The following is a 25,636-nucleotide window of genomic DNA, read 5'->3' as shown; positions in this document are numbered from 1 at the left end:
TATCTGTTTATTTTGTATATTGTCAACTCATTTAAGAGGCTGGCTAGTACAACTGGTAGGGTTTCCAAAAAGTTGAAGCCAACACTATCTATCCAAACTTTTTAACTGAATTTTGCAATAACTGAGTCTCAGTAATTCACATTTGCACATTTTTTCTTTTGTTGTTGTTTACAGGATCACAACTGTTTTTGCAGACAAGAGTATAACAGATCAATCATGGTTTCTTGATAAAAAAGTAAGCTTTAAATGATTGTTGCTCCTTTCTTGTTGACATCCAGTGTGACCCAAGGTTTTATCTGTTGGAAAAATTACTCTTGTCATTCAGTAATGGCCAGACAGAATAGCACATTGGATACAGTCTGCAATATCTTGCTAATATATCTATCTATAGATATAGATAGATACAGCTTCAGATAGATAGATAGAAATTATGACCAGGGTCATAACACCCTGTATATGACAACAAGTGAAGTTGAGAATATCACTCACAGCTGGCACAAGGTTACTTTAAGAATTTTATGATTTTCCAAGTGTGTAAATGGAACTGAAACCTGCTGCTCATGCCACCCTTCCGCCTCAGGACTGTAAGTGGGTGACACACACATCAGCAGTAGGCTCTTCATTTACTTCTGGAATTGCAGGAAACACTTTTCCTCCAACCGCATCATTACTGAGAATCAGCTCAATGCCAGCAACAGATGACTGATCTCACACACCCACTCGCACTATGCCATTTCAATTCAATTTTATTCATATAGCGCCAAATCACAACAAACCTCAAAGCACTTTATATTGTGCTAGAATAATTACAGCAAAAACCCAACAGTCAAAATGACACTGAATCTGAATTTAGAAGCAGGAAATTAGAGGTCATCCAGGCCTTTATGTCTTTAAGACATTCCTGCAGTTTAACTGATTGCTGTGCGTCATCTGGCTTCATGGATGAGTATCATCTGCATAACAATGAAAATTTATTCAATGCTTTCTAATAATACTGCCTAAGGGAAGCATGTATAATGTAAATAAAATTGGTCCTAGCACAAACCCTGTGGAACTCCATAATTAACCTTAGTCTGTGAAGAAGTCTCCCCATTTACATGAACAAATTGGACTCTATTAGATAAACCACTGCAGTGCAGTACCTTTAATACCTATAGCAAGCTCTAATCTCTGTAATAAAATGTTATGGTCAACAGTATCAAAAGCTGCACTGAGGTCCAACAGGACAAGAACAGAGATGAGTCCACTGTCAGAGGCTGTAAGAAGATCATTTGTAACCTTCACTAATGCTGTTTCTGTACTGTGATGAATTCTGAAACCTGACTGAAACTCTTCAAATAAACCGTTCCTCTGCAGATGATCAGGTAGCTGTTTTACAACTACTCTTTCAAGAGTCTTTGAGAGAAAAGGAAGGTTGGAGATTGGCCTATAATTAGCTAAGACAGCTGGGTCAAGTGATGGCTTTTTAAGTAGAGGTTTAATTACAGCCACCTTGAAGGTCTGTGGTACATAGCCAACTAATAAAGACTGTAGTAGGAATGGGATCTAACAAACATGTTGCTGGTTTGGAGGAAGTAACTACTGAAGTTAACTCTGAAAGATCAACTGGAGCAAAAGAGCCTAAACAAATACCAGCAGTGCTGAAAGCAGCCGAACATGAAGAATAATCTTTGAGATGGTTATGAATAATTTTTTCTCGAATGTCTAAAATTTTATTTGTAAAGAAATCCATGAAGTCACTATTAGTTAAAGTGAAAGGAATACTCGGCTCTACAGAGCTCTGACTCTTGTCAGCCTGGCTACAGTGCTGAAAAGAAACCTGGGGTTGTTCTTATTTTCTTCAATTAATGATGAATAGTAAGATGTCCTAGCTTTACGGAGGGCTTTTTTATAGAGCAACAAACTCTTTTTCCAGGCTAAATGAGCATCTTCTAATTTAGTGAGATACCATTCCCTCTCCAGCTTACGTGTTATCTGCTTCAAGCTGTTTGTTTGTGAATTATACCACGGAGTCAGGCACTTCTGATTTGAAGCTTTCCTTTTCAGAGGAGCCACAGTATCCAAAGTTATACGCAGTGAGGATGTAAAACTATTGATGTGATAATCAACCTCACTGGGAGCAGAGTTTAGGTAGCTGCTCTGCACTGTGTTGGCACATGGCACTGAAGAGCATAACAATGAAGGAATTAGATCCTTAAACTTAGTTACAGCACTTTCAGAAAGACTTCTACTGTAATAAAACTTATTCCCCACTGCTGTGTAATCCATTAAAGTAAATGTAAATGTTACTAAGAAATGATCAGACAGGAGGGGGCTTTCAGGGAATACTGTTAAGTCTTCAGTTTCTATGCCATATGTCAGGACAAGATCCAGAGTATGATTAAAGTGGTGGGTGGGCTCCTTTACATTTTGAGAGAAGCCAGTTGAATCTAACAATAGATTAAATGCAGTGTTGAGGCTGTCATTCTCAGCATCTACATGGATGTTAAAATCACCCACTATAATTATTTTATCTGAACTGAGCACTAAATCAGATAAAAAGTCTGAGAAATCAGACAGAAACTCTGAGTAAGGACCAGGTGGACGATAGATAATAACAAATAAAACAGGTTTTTAAGTTTCCCAATTAGGGTGGACAAGACTAAGAGTCAGGCTTTCAAAAGAATTAAAACTTTGTCTGGGTCTTTGATTAATTAATAAGCTGGAATGGAAAATTGCGGCTACTCCTCCTCCTTGACCTCTGCTGACCCTCAAGGAATCCCTGGTTGACAGCGGTGGCTGTATCTCTGGAGGTAGAGCAGGTCACCTGCTAACTGGAAGGTTGGTGGTTTGATCCTTGGCTGTACCGGTCTGCATGTCAAAGTATCCTTGGGCAAAATACTGAACCCCAAGTTGCTCTCCAGTGCATTGACTGGCACGTGGATGTTGGGTAGACAGCACTTGGGCTCAAAAAGTGCTTGTGTGAATCAAGCATGTTGTATAGAGTGCTCGAGTACAGCAGAAGAGTGCTATAAAAGAATTGGTCAATTTAGCATATTTAATTTTGTACTACTAATTGAAACATAGAAGTGTCTACCCTTTAAATATGATGAAAACCAGTCAAGAACCTGACCTCTTAACCAGCTAAATTATGATGCCTTTAAATTAAAATGCCATTATCAAGAAGACAGCAGTGAGATGAAGTGGAACTATAACTGAAGCCCTCTGTGAGTTACTGCTTGTCTTCAGGTAATCAATGATTTTATTAAGAACTGTTTCTGTGTTTGCAGCACGGTGGTGCGGTGGTTAGCACTGCTGCCTCACAGCTACAATGACGTCTAGAAGGTCTGGGCTCAATTCCACCTTGGCCCAGGTCTTTCTGTGTGGAGTTTGCATGTTCTCTGCGTGGGTGTCCTCCCACAGTCCAAAGACATGCAGGTACTGGGGTTAGGTTAATTGGTCACTCTAAATTGCCCATAGGTGTGAATGGTTGTCTGTCGCTCTATGTTGGCCCTGGGACAGGCTGGCGACCTGTACAGGGTGTACCCCGCCTTTTGCCCTATGTCAGCTCCAAGTAAGGAGGTGAAAGACTTGCGAATCCCAATTAAGACCTGAATTATGCTTCTGCATCGGGTTGGCCTATGTACATAACTGGAAATGCCCTGTGAACACCACACGGTAGTCACAATCCTTGTGGGATGCGTCGACCCAATGTGTAGTTACATTTCTCAAGAGGTGCATGTCAGGTTACGTCGTAGGTTTATGGTATAGGGTTCAGACAGGAGTATGTTTACATTGGGACGCCCAACACAGAAGCATGATTCAGGCCTAATTGAGGGGGACCCCCCCACCCCGACCTTCCGATCAACTCGAGGGGACCTGAGGCAATCATCAGGATTATCTGGCTAATTTTATTGCAATAAAGAAAAATTATTAGGATTTTTTTTTTTATTCATTGATACACAGAATTCAATTAATCTAATTTGCGGTTAGAGTCGGATGGCCCATGGAAGCAGAACAGAATCCCAGCCATGACAGGAATTAGAGCAGGACCCCCAGAGTGTAGACGCTGATGTTAGTGGTGAAGATAAAGATGGAGGCTTGGATGAGGTGGAGATGGGGAGGAGGTAGATTGCACGAATGAATCTGCAAGGAAGAATGACAGGAAGGCAGTGAGATTTAAAGTATGCAAAACGGAGACTGATTGGCTTGAAGTAAAAGAGCAGAAGGACAACTGGACTAGAGCAATGATGTCAGCTTTAACTGACCGCATAAAAAAGCAGCCAAACCTTGGAAAGCAGACGGAGGAGTAAATACAGAGCTTCCTTACTGAACCTACACCTAAGCATCATTCCATTGTTATAACAATTAAATGTATTTTTATAGATTTCAAACTCAATTTGTATTTTTTTTCTGTATTTCCTCTCAGCTCTCTGGTAGATTCTTTTTTTTTTTGGCATCTTTAGCTTTTCACTGCTTTAGATGGATCACATAAATTAATATTTCTCACAGAGGCAATATGATCAATGAGAGATAGCATCAGAGAAACTAGCATCTTGTCACATGATGACAGTACCATTCGCACTCACATTCACACCTATGAGCAATTTAGAATCACCAATTAACCTAAACCCAGACATAACACCTGTTGATAAATCTGTTGGTATTTGTTTTAACAGGTGAATGAAATACTTGTGAAAATATGCAACAATCAAAGATAACATCTAGAGCACTGATAACTGTAACATCAGGTTCTCTGGGGAAAAAAATGAGATCAAGCATGTGAGCATGTATCACCCCATTTATACAGGTACAACATGTCATGGAAAATAACCTCTGTGTACCTCTTGCATGTAATTGTAATTTTCATGTACAAAGACTGAGTGAGGATGGGAAAGCAACTAAAATGTAAGCTGCATCTAACATCATTATGCAGGTTATTATCATGCTGATGCCCACATGGTGGTGGGGACTGGAACTCCCCACACCTAAGACTGTATCAATACAATGAGTAGAAAGGAGCTGTTATTATTTTGTTCTTTGGTCAGTGCTGGTGTGAAGACTGTTTGATCCCTCTAAGATTTTTTTCAATAAATCATCAGAAAATCAGTTTGGATTTGGCACTTATTTTTTTTCTGCCACACAATATTCAAAACTATAACAAGTGGGTGATGTTTCAGTCAGTCCTATGTCACCAGCGTTATCAAGCCAGGTTTCACTTAGAACCATAAAATCCAGTTTGTCTGTTTTATAATGATGCCATTAATGATAAAAGTCTTGCTTGAGAAAGATTCGGGCTGGCATTAGGACCCAGATGACAGTGTTAAATTGCATGCTGGATGTTACAACAGCGTGGCTCTGTAGTAGAAGAGGGCTGGACTGGCCAGGCAGAAACATTTGGCACATCAAGTGATTCAAGTGATACTAACCTGCATCACAAAAAATAAAACAAAAGAAGACCCAGGACTGTTGAGCAGCTAGAACATGAGTTACATGGAGGAAGGTGATCCATTGTGACAACCTGTAAAGGGAGCAGCCAAAAGAAGAAGAGTGTTTGCTCTCTCCTGGCTGTCCAATGGTTGTCTGTCACCTACTGATCTTCCTTCTAATTCACACGTCCGCTGTGTTGTTTGGCCTCATTTCCTTGTAATAGGAGAGCCTGCTTTTTCTCAGCTCCACCCTTAATTTGTGCAGTACCCACCTCAGTTCTTCCCTATCCCCAGAAGTGAAGGCTTTCTTCTTAAGAAGCTCTTTCAGCTCACTAGTGAGCCAAAGCTTATTGTTCACAAAATATATGATCCCCACTGGTAAAATGGTGTGATCACAAAATGTGATATATTCTGTGAATCAGCCAGACTGTCAATGTCCTCTCCCTGTGGTTCACAAAGTAATGCAGTGGCTTCACAGCCTCATTCACCAACCTCTTGTAGATCCAGACTGTCATAATATAAGAGGAACTACAGTATAATGAAGAATAATGTACCTCGTTTTTTTAGTCTTTTAATGGTGATATCAGCATCTGGTGCAGGTGTTTAGCCAAAACAAATTACAGCACTTGAAAAGTCTGCTTTTTAGCAACAATTTGAAAACAGACTCATGTTCTAGCTGTGAATCCTTCAGTCAGATTAATTTTGACACCTTTAAATTGGTATACTTTCATAAAAATTCAGAATTTGTCCTGTTGTCACAAACATACAGACATCCAGATGTAGTCTGAGCGCTTTAAAGACAACTTCAGTTTTCAAATTCTTATAGTGCTTGTGAACAGAAATTACATAAAGAGCCAGCAATAAAGCACAAAGTCAGAGAATGGTTTGTTAGGAGGTTTATTCATTTATGTACAAGTGTGTTTGTCGCCAAGATGGAGAATGTCTGTGATATAAAAGAAGAGAACATGTATAAGGTGCAAAAAGAAACAAGCCCAACCCCCACCCAGTACCAAGCTATGTACAGCAGGTTCACATTTACTGACATCAGACATCCTGCTCTGTTACAGCTAAACACTTGTAAAATCTCCCGTCCCTGTTTTCAAGCTAACTTTCTTGTAAGCTGGTGGGATATCAATCTGAAGGCAGGCAGGTGACAGAAAAAATTTACATCACTGTGAAGCAGTGAGTGTCTGTGTGTTCTATGTGATTTCCAAACTTTGTGCATGCTCACACTACATTTGTCAACATTCCCCATAAAGTCATTTTGCCTTATATACATAGTAGCAAAGCTTAGGCAGTGAAACACCATAAAAAAAAAAAGAACACCATTATCAATGTGACACAGACGAATGTGTGTGTTTAACAGTGTGGAAATCGAACTCACAGTCTTTGATATAGCAGAACACACAGCACACAGCAATTTGAGTTTACAAGTACCTCTCTTTTAGTCAGTGTAATGTTGAAGGATTTGGAATGTGCCATAGAAACATGTGAATGACGCACACACAAATGCGTGTACACACACACACACACACACACACACACACACACACACACACACACACACACACACACACACACACACAAAACCGCCCCACAATTTCTCCATTAGCAAGGCACCAGTTGAGAAGCATGGATGATAAAGTCCTTATTGAGGCTTTATTTAGACAAATGTTTTCCTTTTAGATTTTATTTAGTTAAATCTACCCACCCTCCTACCAGCATCATGCAAAATATATATATGTCCCAAAATGTGTACACATGGCTGAGTATTAATGGGTCCTTCACAGATTGTATGAGCTCATACAATCTGTGTCCTTCACAGATTGTATGAGCTTCCCATGTCATGTGGACTAATGTGACTTAACCTTTTTTTTATAGTCATTCATATTATCAACTAAGTGCAGGTGTTACAACTGTTATTTTATTGCCTGTCCTAACCTTTAAATTAGAAATCTTCAGCTAATAAAAAAAATGTAAAATTCTTGTATGTAAAATGATGTGTCTTTGTACTATTTTCAGTTTCAGTATTTATATTTGACTCAGCACTTCTCAGCTTTCTGTTTGCAAACTTCTCCAAACTGGCATTTGTGTGCAGAGCACCACAGAATCCAGGTAACTGGATTTTCACGTAAGCAAATAGTTCTCATTTCTGGAAGTTGTCCAGACCACACATATAATCCAGTTTCATGGTGCTTTAATGCAAAAGGAACATAATAAACAGGTGATTTATCACTACACACAAACTTACCGTCAGACTGCCCACAGATCACAGATATAAAGTAAGGACATTCATACTAAAACATGCTTTTCAAGAGTGATTTATCATCATATGTGTGTGAAAAAGTCTTCAGCTGTGCCAAATGCATCTTTTTCTAGCATGTCTCAATCACACAGCCTAACTTTTGGTTTATGACTTGATGTTTAGGGTTATTCTAACAGTCTGGAGAATTGTACTTGTATCGTACTTCTTCAATTACTGATCGGAGAGGAGCTACATTGTTGCTCAGCTGGTGTGTATTACAACTATTGTGACCATGACAGAGGAACTTTCATGTTTCATGACTGATGGCCAATTAAGTTGTAGGGAAATGGAGTGTCTGCAGAGCCACAAACTCTACAAAATACTTTAAATACGTCAACATAAATAAACAGGGAAGCTAGTATTTCCTTTTTAACATTTACAAATAAATACTTGGTTTTAACCTTTGACCCTTTTAAACTCAAATGGTTAGAACACATTTTGAGAGGAAAAATAAAAAGACAGGTTGTTGCTTGAAAAGATGTGACAGCAGAAAACACAAGTTGCACGACAAAGTACACCGAGCATGCTCAATAGTATAAAAGTTAATGCCGTGGTACTTACAGTATACTAAAACTAGCCACATGTTTTAGTACATGTGAATGCTATGCATGTATCCTCCTCAACACACCCGCTGACTGTATGAACAGGGTTTTTTTTTAAATAAATATATACACAATTTAAAAAAAGAGATTAGAGGAAGACTGATGTGAGAATGTATGTGAGAGGTTTATGTGCCGGTCTTCTGTTCCCATTCCTGCAAAACAGACACAGAGACTCAATTTGCATGCTTGTACATATTTTGCAAGCATTTGCATTTGCCGGCTGTTAAATCATTGGTTTACTACCTGTATAAATTTTTGAGCACTAGTCCTCAGTTTACCAAATCAAATGAACAATTACATTGCAGTTGTGTTGATGTGTACAGGTGTGCATAAAAATACTTAAACTGAAGATTGCAGTGAACTACACAACTTTATAAAGTACTGCTGCTTCACTGCTCATTGTTTGTGTGACACCCTGCTCCTCCTCTCCTCCTCTGTGGACCCTGACACACAACTGTTCTCTGCACTGCTAAAACCCTGAACCACAACTGTGCTGATCTAATCATCCATAACGCAAGTTGTTTGGACCTAACTCACACTGTTTCCACTGCTACAGACACAGGTTCAAGAAAAACAAATTATTTTTTTTTTTACATATGTAGGGTCTTTACCATACAATACAGTGCGCCTTAGGGCGACTGCTTGTTGTGATTTGGCGCTATCTAAATAAAATTGAATTGAATATGGCTAAAAGAATGGGAACACTAGCATTACATTCATATTTAAACTTTTTTTGATATATTAGGAGAGACAAAAGCACATAAACTCATATCAGCATCTTAACCTGAGGGAGGCATCCTCTAAGTACATCATAGTGTGACAGAAGCTTCCAAGAAGTGGAATGCTTAAAATACTAGGCCTACTTTTTTTTTTTTTTTACAGGAGCCACATCACATGGGGCAGAGCAGATGAGGAGGGCTGGAAGTCAGACATAGGAATGGCAAAGAGAATAAAACAAATTTCAAAATAAAAGAACCTGTGCAGTTCAAACGTGGTGCTTCTGAAAAGCTCTTTGAATATGTCCAAAGGACAGAACTAGTCAGAGATGCAATGTCAAAGGCATGGCATATTCGAAGAGAAAAACTGGTGCTAGTTCTACTGTGTAGTGTGACCTCTAACCTTGGCCTTCCTGAGGACATGTCCCCGGACTGGTGAGGGCTTCTTGCTGCCCTGCTGTCGGCAGAGCAGTGAGGCACTGTTGACTGGCAGGGAGCAGGACTCTGTGTCACTAGTGTCACAGCTGGAGAATGGAGAAGACTCATGTGTCCGTCGCAGCATTGCTGGTGACTGCACAAACGCACAGAGAATAAAAATACATCGGTATGCTAATGCGGTGGCATGGCATTATAAAGGAAAAGGGAACACAGAGTGTTCTGACCTGGAGGCCGGAAGTGCCAGCTTTCGGCTCAATGGTGAGGCCGAGGGTGACACCTCCACTAAGGGCTTTCTTCAGGCTCTCCTTCACCTCAGTTAGCTCCAGCTCCAGGTTCACCCGCTCGTCCTCCTTGAGTTTGCATTCATCCTCCAGCCTCTTCAAGCGCTCTGACAGAGAACTATGCGAACGTTTGCCTAATGGGTGAGACGGAGAGAATTATTACTTTAATAAACTCAAGTTGGTGAGATGTCGAGTGGAAGGTATTTTTTTTTTCCCAGAGCAAAACATTTCTTTAAATTTCAGATGTAAGTCAAGATGTAGCTCACCAGCTGCTGCCTCCACAGCAACGCGCAGGTCTCTCCTCTCCTTCTTCAGCTGGGTCAGGCGGTTTCTGATCTCCTGCTTCTTCTTCATCAGCTCTTCCTCCTTTGCTTGCAGTCGCTTGGCATCAGCCTCCACACGGTTCTTCCCGTACTTACACTGCTCCCCATCTGCACAGGAAAAAAACAGGTATCAAAAAGTGAAGCCATCTGCTAGTGCAGAGAGAGAGAGAGAGGTCTGAACTGCCCAGAAACCCACTGAACTCACAGCCTTCCACAGTCACTAATTGCCAGGACTATGGCTTCTCTCACTGGAAAATATACTGAGGGTAACCATTCAACCTTCCCGTCACTGTGAAGAATTATGAAGAATCACTCATTCAAGCCGCTGCTAACAGTTTCAAATTCAGCACTCTTATGTGACACTGAGAATTGTGTGTCATATTCTAAACCCAACATGAAGCCTTTGGTGTTTCCATTCTGACATTTAGAGGAATTGCAAGCTATGCTAAGTGGTTACAACCCTCCTCGTTCACACATTAGGCAAAAAATATTTTTCTGAACCACGAGGATTAACTCAACCACATTTCGCTCTCTTCCAACGAATTGGGCTCTGTTTCTGCTATCGCGCCTCTTACCCTGGAGTTGGCAGGAGGCTAAAATCTGGCCCACATGCGTCACATGGACTGTTTCCAGGGTAGGATAGGTTTAAAGGCTTTCAGTTATTTACTCCCCTTTACTGAAACCAACTGTAATTTAGACATCCTGCATTTTCCACATTGCTGTGGAAATGAATTTTGCTAGAAAGCAATCAGTGGTGAGAAGCCAGACACACTGTCTGCTGTTCACTTACAGAGCAAGACCTGACCGGGAAAGGTGGATGATACTTCAATTCAAGATGACTTCCTGCTGGTACCTTCACATCTCAAAACTTACTTGAGTTGTTGCGTTTCAGAGACGTGGACCCATTTGTTCCATTGACTCCATTCTTCTTGGGTTGGTTCTTTGGCTCGGCCTTCTGTTTTGATGCCACCCCATTAGTTGCTGCGCCCTTCTTTCCCTTTAGCTGAACAAACAGGAAAGACACATTTCAAATGACCCTACAAATAGTTAGTGGTACTCTATATAAGCTATACACAAATACCAAATTGTCCTGGAAACTGCGCCAAGATGCACTTATGAAATAACCTTCCATTAAATACTTCATTATGGCTTATTCCACAGGTGTGTCTACTTGGACTGCACAAATATTATCCTATAATTAAAAAAAGATTCATATTAGTCACTCCTGCACATATGAACATATTTTGGAAGGCTATACATAAGGATTTATGCGAATGAAGAAAGGAATGAAGTAATTCATTTCTTATATTTTCTTTTTTTAAAGTAGTCTTCAGGAATAGTTCTCCAGGCTTCTTGAAGGACATTCAAAGCTCTTCTTTGGATGTTGGCTCCCTTTTGTTCTGTTGTCTCTCAAGATGATCGCACACTTCTGAGGTCCAGGCTCTGAGGAGACCCGTCCATGGCTGATAGTATTGCACTGTATGTTTTCTAGGTATGCCAGTTATGCTTTTACTATATTTGCAATGTGATTGGGATCACTGTCATGATGAAAAATGAAACCATCTCAAATCCGATGCTTTGCATGCAGATTGCATGGTGGATCAAAATCTGACTTTGCTTTTCTGCATTCATAATTCCATCAGTTTTGACAAGACTGACACAACACCACTGGCTGATATGCAGCCCCAAACCACGACAGAGCCTCCACCATATTTTACAGATGGCTGTAAACACTCACTGTTATATCTCTCTCCTGACTACCTCTGTACATATTGACAATGATTTGAGTCAAAATTCATCAATCCATAAAACCTGGTTCCATTGATTTTAAGTTCTTGTTTAATGAGGCACAACTCAGCCTTTTCTCTCTGTTTCCCTTCCTTATGAATAGCTTCTTGACACCTTCCATTGAGACCATTTCTGATGAGGCTTCAGTGAACAGGTGATAGCCCTATATCAGATGATGCATCTCTCAGGTCCTATTGATATATAGTGCTTTTCTACTCTATTTGTGTAGTGCTTTATACAACATGCCTCATTCACCTATTCATACAAGCACTTTTTCTAAGTGGTTTCTATCTACCATTCGCATACATTCACACTCCAGTGAAATCATTGGAGAGCCACTTGGGGTTCAGTATCTTGCCCAAGGATACTTTGACATGCCGGCTGGAGCAGCCAGGGATTGAACCACCAACCTTCCGATTAGTAGGTGAGCTACTCCGACCTCCTGAGCTACAGACACCCCAATATCAGGTCTGTGCTGGATGCTTATCCATTTCTTAAAGATATGACTTTCAGATAATGTTCATCTCCTATAGATAATTTTTCTTTTCAGGTCTGCCACTGCTTCTTTTGTCCAGTTTCCTCAAAATCTTTACAGACACCCTGACTGTCAAGCTGTTATCTTTAGCATTTTTCATAGATTTTCATTTCATTTCATTTTTCATAAAGAAATGTGAACAAATTGTGTCTTTGTGCCAGGCCGCTGGCAAAGTTTCTTTGCTAATTTGTCTGTTATGTGTGGCCAATACACTGGTTCATCCCTTGCATTAGGGGAAAAAAATATGGCCTGTTAGTAGGCAAATATAGTGGGTTCTTCAGAACTTTTATTTTATTTTTTTAGATGAAAACAGATCTTGGTGAGCATGAACCACAATAATAAACATCCTCTTTGACTTGAGTATTATTTGCACTGCATTACACATGGACCAGAAAATATGAAAATATATATTTACTATACAGTATTTGTGCAATGGTGGTATTTCATTTATTTATGTAATTATTACAATAACCACACAGCAGCTTCCTGGGGTATGGGTGAGCTGCTGAAATTTGCTTAGTTGATGATTAACTGCTCTTATTTTCTTGCTTGTAATCACGATTGTCCATCTGGATTAAATAGAACTACTTTGTAAAAACTAAATAGTAATCTGAGTATAACCTAAGATTTCACACATTACATGACACTTTCTGATGGTAGATGACAGTTTGTAAACCCAGTTACTCAGTCTGACCATTTTCATATTGCTAAAGCACATTAAAAAGAAAAAAAAAAAAACGTAAACATGTATGGAGGTATATAATAGTTTAGAGTGCTACATGAGTTGTCATTATTGAAGCCTATATCCCAATTTGACTACGGCTTTACTTCATATAACTAAGCAGTCCTTTATGGCCTTGTAGGGCATGTTAACACCCCTTTGTCACACCAAATGCATCAAAGAGATGGAGGTGGTGACTGTAAATGACCATGGAGGTAGGGTGGTATTTAGAACAGGGTTGCAATACAACTTAAAAAGCCCTTACTTGATCCATCTGTCTCAGCTAATTATAGACAAAACCTATAATTAGGTTCCTTTTATTTCAAAAAATTTTTGAAACAGTAGTTGTCTAATAGTTAAGTGATCATTTGCAAAGGAATGGTTTATTTGAAGAGTTTCAGTCAGGATTTAGAGTGCATCAAAGCACAGAAACAACACTAGTTAAGGTTATGAATGATCTTAAAATGGATTCATCTCTGTCTGTACTGTTATAGATCTCAGTGCAGCATTTGACACCATTGACCACAATATTTTACTACAGACATTAGAACACACCTTTGGTGTCAAAGGTACAGTATGCAAAATCTCACCACTAGATGTCAGTAGATTGTAAATGGTAAATGGACTAGTTCTTGTTTAGCAGTTTTCTACTCTATCTGAGTACTCTGAGTACGACAAACTCAATTAAAAATTGCAGTTAACCAAATTCTGTTTTGTTACCCCTCCCACTTCAAGTGCATAATCCTAGCTACAGCGCTAGGGCTCCCCTCATTATGCTTACAGTCTGCCTCTGGAAGACTGTAAGCTGTCAGTCCATTGTTTACCTCAGGTGTCAATGTGTCCACATCTATTTACTCTGGACGATGCTGTAAAACTTTGTGAAAGGAGTCCGAAACGAGTCGAGTCAGTGAAGGTCAATTCTGTCCCATGGCAGCAATACTGAGGTCAGATGTTGAGGATATCCTGAACTTTTCTGTCAGTAAGCTTTGCTGATTTTGCCACTGTTAGCTGCACTTTCTTTGAAGTGGCTTTAACATTGTTGGACTTAGTGAAGAAACTCTCATACTGTGAGAATGTAATCAAACTGTTTATCAGAGGCAAAGTGTGATTTTTTAGGACACTCAAGCCTAACATTAGCTGACATAAAGTTAGCTTGTATAATGATTCTGCTGGAGGTTTCTTTCTTTCCTTCTCACTGTCACCCAGTGCTTGCTCATAGGGGCCATGTGATTGTTGGGGATTCTTTCAAATATTTTAGGGTCTTTACTTTACAATATAAAACACCTTGAGGAGACTGTTCTTGTGAACTGAAACTCTATAAATAAAACTGAATTTAATTGAACTGAATGCATGGGACAAACACACAAACACACACTCAGATATGTAAGTACTGTACATATTATATGCTCACAGTCGCTATTTCACCAGAGAACCCAAACACTGAATATGTGACGCTGAATGAGTAATCAATATCAGCGGTAACTGTATCAACTTACAGGAGCAAAACTAGTATGAACTGGAGCACACGGTGAACATTTCCAAAGCCAGGACATGGGACTGATTTCAGGCCCAGCTGTGATAAAAATCCATTTACTAAGAACTACAGCAGAAGGGGAACAATTCACAGGCTGATGGACTCCTGGGTGGCCAACACCAACAACTTATCTACTGAGTCAAAGCTCACTCCTGCAGGAATAATAAACTACTTTTCCATTATCATAGCAATCAGCATTCATTTTACTGGAAAAGTGACAGCATGGGAACTAACTGTTTGGATTTCAAGCATGAAAATATGCATCTCCAGGGCTTCTCCATGGAAACCAGGTGATCAGTTACACTGGTGATAATCGGACTTGCTGACAATAAAGGTGCTATCAATTGTCTTTTTAATTTATTTAATAGAAAAAAATACAGTCTCATAAACTTAGACTTAATCCATTAAAAATGAATAGGAGCGAGTGCTGGTTTATTACAACCACACCCATACCAATATATGTCCACATGGGGAACATAGGAGATTGCCACCTAAACAAACAGTGAAAAGGGGAAAATTAAAAACATCAAAAGTCATTCTGCACAACCATAAAAAGGAAAAAAGAAAACTGAATTTAAGACTGTTAATATGCAGAAATGTATAAAAGAAACATGAAGATTATGCAGCAATGTGTTAGTCACCTGAGTAGCAGTTTTAGAATCAGCAGTGAGAAACTTTGAGGAGATTTTAGAAACAGGGGTTTTGTAGTGACTAGTAGAAGAGTGGGAAGCAGCAGTAGAAGAAGGCTTGGGAGGATTGAGTGAGGGCATGTTCTCATAGAGCTCAGTGTTCTCATAGTGCACCCCCTCTTTCAGCTGGTGCCGTCCTGTGCTGGGAATGGTGCACTGCGTCTCTGGGTCCTTGGGTTAGACCGGGTGAGCATGCAAACAAGCAGAAGAGAGGAGTCGAGAGAAAGGAGAAAGGAGATGAAATAAGAGGGGAAAAGGATTTAAGGAGAACAGAAAGGAAGAGATGATAGGAGCGAAATGTTAGTAACACACATTTTCACAGCAGATATTATTGCAGCATGTGACATTAAATAGGAATTGCTCCAAATAGCACACTTAGTTCAGCTTCCCCAACATGGAGAGTACTGCTCCACCAGTATTTGATGTGTCCTCTGCCTCTGGAAGAGTTATTTTAATTACTGATGAGTTTTTATTAAGTCCTAGAAATTTATGAAAGAACAATACTACTAAATCGCAGGAGTAGTCCTATACTTCTGTATAACATCTAATTTATGAATAAAATACTCTGTAGTTTCTGTCTGCTTTTCCTGTCTCAACAACAGTTATTTTGAATTGCAGAAGTGAGACATAATGAAGTACAAATACTTGGTTACTGTACTTAAGTAGAATTTTCAGGTATCTGTACTTTACTTGAGTGTTTATTTTTCTGACAACTTTTTACTTTTACTCCCTGCATTTTCAAAACAGGCTCGTTTAGGTTTAGGTTTAAGGTGAAGTTAAGGTGAAGTTTTAATTTCTGCACCTTCAACCATAAAATCGATCTGAGCGTAAATGGAGGGAACAGGAACACATAAGAGACAATTGTTTTGGCTTATTCGTCCCAGGCTTATCGCATACTAAGACTTAAAAGAGGCAAAACCATATAATTTATGCATCATTTATAGCGCTGTACTCAAGGGGTTAAAGTGGTCCGGAATGATCCGGAACAATGTTTTTGGTCCGTAGGTTGTGGTCGCGGTATTTCAGCATCTTAGCTAGTGCTACAGAAGAGGAGTGAAAATAAAGGCTGCAACATGTGGCAGGTAATTTCAAACGCAATGTTTCAACAAAAATCAGCAAACACACAAACTGTTTGTGTGCAGTTTGTCGCTCAGTCTGTCTGCTAGCTAAAGGTCCAGCTGCTGTATTTCCAGGGAGAGAAAAGAGAGCAAGAAGTTCAATCAGAGATGGAGAAAGATGTAAGAAAGAGGACAGGAGAGGAAGAAGAAAGGTTAGATTTAAAGCCAAGGGCTGCTCAGTGACATCTGATAAAATGCAAAGTTTACAGTTGTAAAACCAGGTGTTGGATCTGCATATGATGTGAAGTTATGTTTTTTTCATATAGAGAAATGTACTGCAAAACAAACTGAGGTATAGTGATGCGTTATTCAAAGGTTGCATGAAAATACTGCAGTTTAGTGCAGGATAAACAGGTTAGCTTTGGTGATCTTGCAGTAAAGCTCTGTGCTGGACTGTATGGAGTTTCGTTACAAGTGTAGCAGAGATGAGTTTGAATTTAACTGATGATGCTTAGAGTCTTTTCCTTATCTTTATACCAACTGTATACTGTCAGTATACAGACTGTAAACATTATACACACTGTCAGGGTAGGGGGTGGAAATGAGCTTAGACAGCTCGTGAAAAATTGGGTTACATCTTGTTGAATTTAACTGTGTTTATTATTTAACTGAATTTAACTTAAAACTAAGCAATGGTGTTGCTATAGACCAACAGAAGTCTTGATAAAGTTTTCAAGATTTCCTTTTCTGACTTCACAGATGATGCGACTTTATACAGATGTCACCAGCTGAGAGATCATGTTTCATAAAGAAATCTGCAAGAAAATTTTAAACAAGCTAAAGTTGACTAGTTTTAGAAAATTAACCACCACAGCTTTACAGCAATAACAACAGGAATGTGCTGTTCTTTGGGTACAGACTGAGCTGACCCCAGGTTAACGTGCACTTTCAGTATTTTTAAATCTGTCAGGAGGTTAGTGGGTTTAGAAGGCAAAAGGTGTGGGGCTATAGAGTGCTGGTTACAAAAAACACCATCATTATAAATAGGAAAGGGCATGCCATTACTCGTCTAATTGGATCTTAAGAAATGGTGCTTGAGAAAACAGATTTTATCAAGCAGTTACCCTGGAACTCCTGAAAGTTTTAAATCAGCACCTAAAATTAGATTGTACTTGTATGTATTTCTTTATTGCATTCATCAACTTATGACAAATTTTCTGTAAATATGTTAATGATATGCAGAAAAGTAAAAGAACGCAAAGAAAGAATCAGGTAAGAGTTTGAATGCAAAACAGAGGGTGCTGAGCTACATTAACTCACTCTTTCTTTGTGTAGCATGTGTGCAGCATCAGTAAGCAGGCGTGTCCTTACCGTTCCATTTATGGGCACATCATCATAGTGCAGTGCCATACCAGTGGGGCAGGCGTAGCCGTTGACTGGGTTGTCAAGATATGGGTTAGGAGAGAGAGCACGTTTGCTGGTGAAACTGAACATAAAACACCAAGATTGGGATTTAGATCTCTACGATAACGTATGATAACGTGTACCTTGTTAGTCCACAAAAAGTTTTAAAAAATAGATCATTAAGAGCTGCATTTACGCTGAAAATGATGCTATAAAAAAAAAAAAAAGAAAACAAACAAATTAAATGAGCATTACTAAGATTCAGCATATAAACTATTATGAGCAAATAAAATAAGGGATGAAAAGACATAATGCAGTAATTCTTTAAGAGCTCCTCCAGGTATTAACCAGAGAGAAAATGACCAAATGCCAAAGACAAAATATCAGTACCAGAAGGACTGCTTGGCAAGCTGGATGACGTTAGCGGTGGTCTCAACGTCAATGTAATCGTAGTGCAGAGTGGCTGGGTCAGTGGTGGATCCAGTCTCGGCCAGCAAAACCCCCAACCAGCGACCCATCTCCTCTGAGGACGAGGCCTGAAGGCAAATGTCATAGTTACAGGAATGTAATCCCACCAGTCTCTCTCATGTTAAAGAGTGTCTTTAACATAAAAAAAAATTAACTCAATTAGAAGATTCCAAAATTTTAGTTTACAAGATGGTAGTCATGTGACCTGCTATGATGTATAGTCTGGCTATGACAAAAAGAACGGCAGTCAAGCTGGAGGTGGAAGAGTTGAAGATGCTCAGATTTGAATTGGGAGTAACCAGGATAGGCAGGATTAGAAATGAGTATATGAGAGGGACAGCTCAGGACGAGCACTATGGAGACAAAGTTAGCAAGGTTAAGATAGTGGATATACTGGACAAAGGATAATGGATATGGAGCTGCCAGGCAAGTGGAAAAGGGGAAGTCCACAGAGCAGGTTCATGGATGCAGTGAAGAAGGACATGCTAAGCGTGTGACAGAGGAGGATGGTAGGGATAGAGTGAGATGCAGGCAAATCATCATAAAATTTAAATTCCACATTAATATAATGTATAATAATTCAACTATAATTAAAATTCTTGACACGACTTTGTTGCTTCGATGCTTCGTTTAAACTCTGCAGTGGTCAGGTGTCTCGATGCAAGCGGAGCGTTTCACCTGCATTAGCAACCTTAAAGTTCTCTGTCGCTATGACAGATTTCTGTCACTTGGTGAAATGACCCTTTAACACTGAGTGGATCAACCCTGATGTGTTTTTCCATACCTCCACTGCTCTCTACACCCATACAGACCAGCAAAATCAAACCCAAAAAATCAAACTGTGGGTGGAGGAGATGCTGACTACAGGAGACCAAAAATAAGGAGGGAAAAATGACAAGAAGTCTTTTCTTATACCAGTATAAGTCTATTTGAATGGAGTTTGAAAACTTTTGTTTTAATAGATGAAAATCTCTCAAGTATGAAATCAAGTCCATCAAAGTGGCTGACCTCCAAAACAGCTACTTCTTGGCTGTTACGAAGCAGGCGGAAGGCAAAGGGGTGCTTGTGGTCGAGGCCAGGGCTGACCTCACAGCCTCTGAGGGGCAGTGACGCGATGTGGCTCTTTAGGTCATCCCGGTCCTTGTGGAGGAGTAGCTGGTTGTCCTTGAGGCGACACCATCGCTCCCTCCAGCGGTTATTGGAGAGAACATTCAGGTAGCCTGTCAGTCAGAGCAAACACAAGGTACCATCTGAAAGAAGCAGTTACAGTGATCATGATATAAAAGCACATCCTGTGAGTTCTCATGGCTGACAGTATTTGCACTAGCCTGTGTAGTTGGAGGTGTTGCGCAGTCACTGATCTCAGACCACATAATTGCTGTCTTCCTTATCAAAACATGACATAATAAATCTTTTCTGAGAACTGTTTATTTAGCTGTGCTGTAAACACATCTGCCACGTGCTTATTTTAAACAGAAGTCTGCAGACCAGATGATTAAAATGCACTTAGGATCTCCAAAAATGCCTCACAATGCTTAAGACTACACATTTACAAATATTTATTTACCACATTTTTAATTATTTGCTTTACAGCCAAGATGGGAGGATGAAATTAGGAGACATTATTATCATTATAGAATTGTGAATCAAGCGAGATGAAAACAAAAAAGAAAAAAGAAACTGCTGATGTTGCTCTAAATTAAAAGAATTATACTTTTACCATCATGATTCATTCAGTTTCAGGATTCTATGATTATTGTCTCTCTCTCTCTCTTACCACATGTAGGCACATCTTCTTCAGCTGATGATGTCTGTTCATCTGTGGAGGGCTTCTTCTTTCCAAGTCCAATGATCTTAGTGATCTTCTTGCTTGCTCCCTTCCCCACAGTGCCGGTCTTCTGCTCTGACTTCGTACTTTTCTTTCCTTTTCCTTGAGAGAATCAGACATTTTAAACTTAATTGCTTCCTTACACTGGTGATTTCAAAGGATTAGCAAAGGACTCCTGCAGACTTAAGCCAATCTTGATCTTTATCTCAAGACAGGAAATTATGAAGTGAGATGTAACGCATTCATTTTTGTTGATTCAGTTATGTTTGGATGCTTTTGTAATAATGTAAGAAAGAGAGGAGAACGCATGAGCAACCTTAGACTCTATTCTAAACAGCCTCGAGTTCAGAATGGGTTTAATCAGACCCTTGTGGGTTCAAAAGAGCAGAGAATTAGGCTCATTTCAAAATCCCAACATTCCCTCTGGTCTGAGTACTCTGATGTGAGCTGCCCTAGTTTCAGTCCAAATAGAAAAAGCGAGTTGAATGACAGTGCACTTTCTGCTTGAAGGAAGTGAAAAAAATGAGGTCATGAGAGGCTACATCTGAGCCGCTCTGTCTGTGTGAGGAAAATAGCTTCTGCGTGGCTCTCTTGTTTAGCTGATACTGTGGTCTGTGGTGTATCTGAATGCGTGTGAGAAAATATAAGAAAGAAAAAAATAATGTTTGTTTTAATGTGCATCTCTATACTATGAAGAAATAATCGTGACTTTTAACCTCTCCCTATTGCCAGATATCAAGGCAAAAGAGACAGTGGAGAAGAAGCGTGGGAGGGAAATATAAAGCATTCCCCTTCACTTATGTCATCCCAGTGTCTGGACCGACTCTAGACACACATGTGCAAACAGAAATCTGTATAATCACTGAGGCTGGTTTGCACTTGCATACACACACACAGACCCACATGCGCGCACACGCGCACACACACACACAAACACACACACAACCAGTCCTTATAGGAATCAGCACCTACTGTAACTACTGAAAACAATGAATAATAGTCCAAACAGCTATGGTAATGACAGAAACTCTGTATCTAATTCCTCTTTGGACTCAAAATCTCATGTTTGGCATTTTTTTTTTCCATATTGTGTTTACTTCCTCTGATGTGACAACTACCATGGCGACTGCCTTAATTAAGAAGGAAGCTCTCTGCAGTCAATTTATGGCACAGGGCTTTTCCTGTAATAACAAAAGAATACAAACACAAAGCAGGTCTGAGGTGTAATGCAGAAATACAGATGTGAAAATGATTTAAACCTTTTTAAAAAAGAAGAGATTATTAATATTTTTCCCTTCAGAAGAAGAGGAAGACGTTAAAAAAAACTGATCAGGCTAATTTGATTCCAGTAAATCAGTTTTTTCTTGTTACCAGAAAGAATTTGGCTGATTAAGCTTACGAGAGTTCTTGGACTGAATGAGAAGGAGTGAAGGATGAGGAGAATGGATGAAGAACTCAGTGCCCTGTGAAATGTCATTCCACCAGGAGACATTTGAGAGGCGATGCACTGAGTGACATCTGTGTTGCAGCTACTTGGGCTTCTTCTTGTGCCTTTGCGCACTTTAACAGGGTTAATGTGACTGCCCCTCATCCTGTGGCAACAGTGGTTTTGTTTAGCAGTTGAGTTGTGGTGAGTGCAGATTTTGATTTTGTTGGTCTGAATCATCCAGGTATTTTCATACTGTCTCTGGTGGTCAGGAAGAATGAAACCGAATGAGTTTTACAAATGTAACTAAGATTTTATGAATTCTGGATGGCTGCCAGAGTTCACTGTCACTTGGAATCTTGATGAGAAGATTCTGCACAAGACCACTGCTGGGTGTTGGACTCCTTTATCAGGTCGCTTGTGTCACCCAGGTCACACATATGACTTTATTGGTACTGTGTCTCTGCACATGTACACAATGGATATCCAGGTATTTCATAAGGTCTCCTCCAGTCATGCAGAATTCATAGAACCTCAGTTACATTCATAACTCCTGCTTATTGAACAGAATAAACTGCAAACTTTTCAACTATAAGGAAAAAAAAAACCTACCACCCGAGGGCCACTCGGACCTCGGGGTGCGAGCTGGCCATCAGCCAGTGAAATCTGCAGAGTGAACTATTTTGCAGTTCCCAATAATATCATAATTGAAATATGGTAGATAGACAGACAAAGCTTGTTAAGCTTTGTAATGAACATGCCCATGTAGGGAGATTTTTTTTGTTGGCTTGTGTCTACATATATATGGAATTATTCAAGATTGAGTCAGTAGGAGCAATCAATCCAGTCCAATCCAATCCAACGTGATCCAATTCATTCTACCCACCACTGCAAAAAGGGTAAATGTCTGCATTCTTCAGAGATATTCTTTTTTTTCAGTGCATGTTTGAGAGATCACTGCTGACCTCATTTCTCCATACTCTCATGGAAGCCACACATAAACATGTCTTATACAACAAAGTCTTTTCAAATCTCCAACCCCAACTGGTTTGGAGAAATTTGAAATTAACTGCTGGTAGGAAATCTGTTTCAGACATAATTCTGGAAAAATGAACCAATCTAAACAGAGACAAAAAAAATAAGAGTGTTAAATTTTAGTTGACAATCCAAATAACTGAGCTGACAAGTAAAATGAGATTTCTCTCCCAGAATAATTTTTCCTGCTGAGCAAACACAGTAAATAATCAGAGAATATTTCAACCGTATCTCTTTGTTTTGGCTTGTAGTTGAGTAGGGAAAGACCATCCCTGTGTTAAAGCATGTTAAGTAAGTCCAAATGCTCATTCTTGAGCCTTCAGTAAAGGTTGACCTTTCCACAGCTTGCAGAGATTCCTCTCTGAATTATGAGAGAGATTACATAAGAAAGACAGCCATTCAAACTGAAAATAATTGTTTATGGTTCCAAGAAAGGCCAATATTAATAAATCCTGTCCATCATTTGACTTCATTATTGACACTGTAATGTGCCATGGGGCTACAATTAAAGGTACTGTGTGAATGCAGTGTGATGGGGAATTCACTATAAAAAAGAAGGTTTTAGAAGGTTATAAAAAAGAAGCTCAAAAGGTGATTTCAATCCATCTATGGCATTCAGATTAAAGCTCTAGAAAATTGCTGAAACAAACAGTATATTGCCACTGAATTTTTTGAAAAACAAACAAACAAAAAAAAAAAAACCCCTAAGCATCCCTTGGGGGCCAGAACTACAAACAGCTTGATCTGGTGCAAACCCAGTGGTCAACTACAGTCAGACTAGCAGGTGTTATGCTAGTTTAAGTTTATAGTTTATCTCACAAGGGCAAATGTTGGTCTGCATCCACATTGGGTTGCCTGTGTGTCAAGATAGGGATGAGAGATCCAGGTGGGAGCAGACTCACCTGCCTGTAGGCAACTATAAGGAATCAGTCTATAGTCTGTGGTAACATTCTAAATTTTTTCTATACTTTTTTGACTGCAGGATCACTTTTGTTGTTCTTCCTTGAGCTCCACTAAAAAGTGAGTGAGTTCGAGCTTTTAGGAAGGAGAGACGGAACCTCAGGCTAGACAGACTGACTCCACTATAAAACACTTGGGGAAATGTGCTGTAATATGCCTTTTACATGAAAGTAAAATTGTTTTAGTGTACTGACCACTTTTCTGTTGCTTTTATTTAACTTGTTCCTCATAACACCCAATCCTTGTTCTGTTAATTCTAAATTAACTTGAAAGAGGAAAGGCTGTACATTTTGTGTTAACTAGAAACTGAATTGGATGGAAAGAAATAGCACCAGATTTTAATTTTCACTCAAATGTTAGCCATAACATTGCAACTTCTGCTGAGATTCTCACCTTGGTCCTTGCAGTCACTGTGTCCATTCTCATGGGTGGCTTCCCCATCTGAGCTTGGCCTGTCACATGATGCCTTCTGGAGCCAGGATGACCATATAGAAGAATAATAAAAAGAAGAATGGGTGCACAGGAAGGTACACAGTGAACAAAACTCCACTTTCCTGTGGACAAACAAGTCAAAAAAGGCATTAACGTGCAAACATAGCTGAATAATTACACTGCAGGAACATCTGCAACATGTTACAGATGAATAATTAGGCTGGGCTTATGTTTGTCATGCCAAGTTGGGAGAGGTTTGTCATCAAAGATCCTCTGATGTAGTTCATTTTCCACCACTAAACGCATATGCATAGATTCAGGCACACACATACTGTATGTGCCACATGCAGTATGTCTACAGTGTTTAGACACGACATTACAACATTACTATATACTGTGATTTTATGTGATTGCACTAAGAAAAGACAATCTTATGGGATAGAAAAGTTTGTCTACAAGAACACAGTCATCTATGGAATTTTAGAACCAATTTATCTATTAATGACCTATGAGAAAAACTTTAAAATCCTGTTAATCTATTGGGATTATTGGCTGTCAGGTTCACAGGAATTAATCAAACTTGTGGTTCAAAATCCAGGTGGGATTAATGATATTTTATCATTCTAAATCTGCCTAACAAATCAATCACTAATGGCTTAGTGATTTTTTTTTTTTTTGGCTTCAAATTTGTGAGTCTAGCAGTTAGAAGAGCACTCATCACAATCAGTTAATCAAATGTATTCTTCTGTTCACTGTTCACTGATCCAAACCCTACACTTAATGACAAAATATAACATTTACTGTTAAATTGAGTGTGCCAGCATCATCTATGAGTCAGTGAGTTCTGTTTACCTTTTCCAGTTCAGGTTTATGTACTGGAGATCCAGATCCAGCTCCATCCAAATCTATGCTCCCATTAACACACACCTCTCTCATCACCTAGGACACACAAGGAAATACGCCATTAGCTAATGAGACTGCCGTTCACAGTTAGCAAGTCCACATTCACACACTTGATTAAAGAGTTCAGTTTATATGCTGCCATAGCTAACAGGGCTGATCTTAACATGTGGGTGGATTCCTAATTTCAAAATCCTACAATATTTCTTTGCTCAGTTGCCACATAATTAAGAAGTTCATTCCTTTAGTCTAGAAGGTTTGCCTTGAGTAATGCAGGCCACATGTATGGCAAACTCCTTCTTCTCTCACACCACATCATGCTACTGAATCACAGCCAAGGGAGCAACAGCAGTGCCGGAGCTTCAGGAGGGAGAGCATGCATACATGTGGTGTGTGGTAGTAGTTGGTGGAGGGGTTGGAGTTGGCAGGTCTGTAACCCTAAGAGTTTTAATGCAACCATGGAATCCATACACAATAAGGTCTGGTAGAGGTGAATGAGATCTGCAGGCTTTTGAATAGGGCACCAGGGTGCTTTACTGTGACCTCATTGGACGTCTGACCTGGCAACCAATCATGGGATCTGGCATATGGTGGTGACAGAGATGTGTGCAGATGAACAGTGGGTACTGCGAAATGAGATTTTAGATGAACCACTGTGTGCGCAAGTCTGCTAATGCACTCCCTGACACACACATGCAGACACACAAACTCCCACTCGTCTTCTCCACAAGTATTCTGAACCATCTCTGGCTGTGCAGAGCTCCTCAGCTCATTGGTTTTGGCTT

At 39.6% G+C, this 25,636-nt stretch overlaps 1 protein-coding gene across 3 annotated transcripts in view; it reads right to left on the bottom strand.

Moving 5' to 3' along the window:
* Positions 1 to 6,297: 6,297 nt before the first annotated feature.
* afap1 (actin filament associated protein 1) overlaps positions 6,298 to 25,636 on the bottom strand; it is a 103,436-nt gene continuing 84,097 nt past the window's right edge. For 2 of the 3 annotated variants that reach the window (XM_030722614.1, XM_030722613.1), the window contains exons 7-18: positions 24,804 to 24,890; positions 23,913 to 23,988; positions 20,048 to 20,200; positions 19,279 to 19,490; positions 18,193 to 18,338; positions 17,770 to 17,884; positions 15,293 to 15,511; positions 10,947 to 11,076; positions 10,017 to 10,181; positions 9,694 to 9,884; positions 9,435 to 9,602; positions 6,298 to 8,467 (exon numbers count right to left, since the gene is read on the bottom strand). In XM_030722614.1, the coding sequence (XP_030578474.1) occupies positions 8,441 to 8,467; positions 9,435 to 9,602; positions 9,694 to 9,884; positions 10,017 to 10,181; positions 10,947 to 11,076; positions 15,293 to 15,511; positions 17,770 to 17,884; positions 18,193 to 18,338; positions 19,279 to 19,490; positions 20,048 to 20,200; positions 23,913 to 23,988; positions 24,804 to 24,890 (1,689 nt within the window). In that variant the 3' untranslated portion in view covers positions 6,298 to 8,440. The remainder of the gene's footprint in view (positions 8,468 to 9,434; positions 9,603 to 9,693; positions 9,885 to 10,016; positions 10,182 to 10,946; positions 11,077 to 15,292; positions 15,512 to 17,769; positions 17,885 to 18,192; positions 18,339 to 19,278; positions 19,491 to 20,047; positions 20,201 to 23,912; positions 23,989 to 24,803; positions 24,891 to 25,636) is intronic. The other variant, XM_030722615.1, reaches the window with a different exon arrangement.

Source organism: Archocentrus centrarchus (assembly GCF_007364275.1).
Source record: "Archocentrus centrarchus isolate MPI-CPG fArcCen1 chromosome 18 unlocalized genomic scaffold, fArcCen1 scaffold_23_ctg1, whole genome shotgun sequence".
Classification (NCBI taxonomy): domain Eukaryota; kingdom Metazoa; phylum Chordata; class Actinopteri; order Cichliformes; family Cichlidae; genus Archocentrus; species Archocentrus centrarchus.
This window is presented reverse-complemented; position numbering and strand designations above follow the sequence as displayed.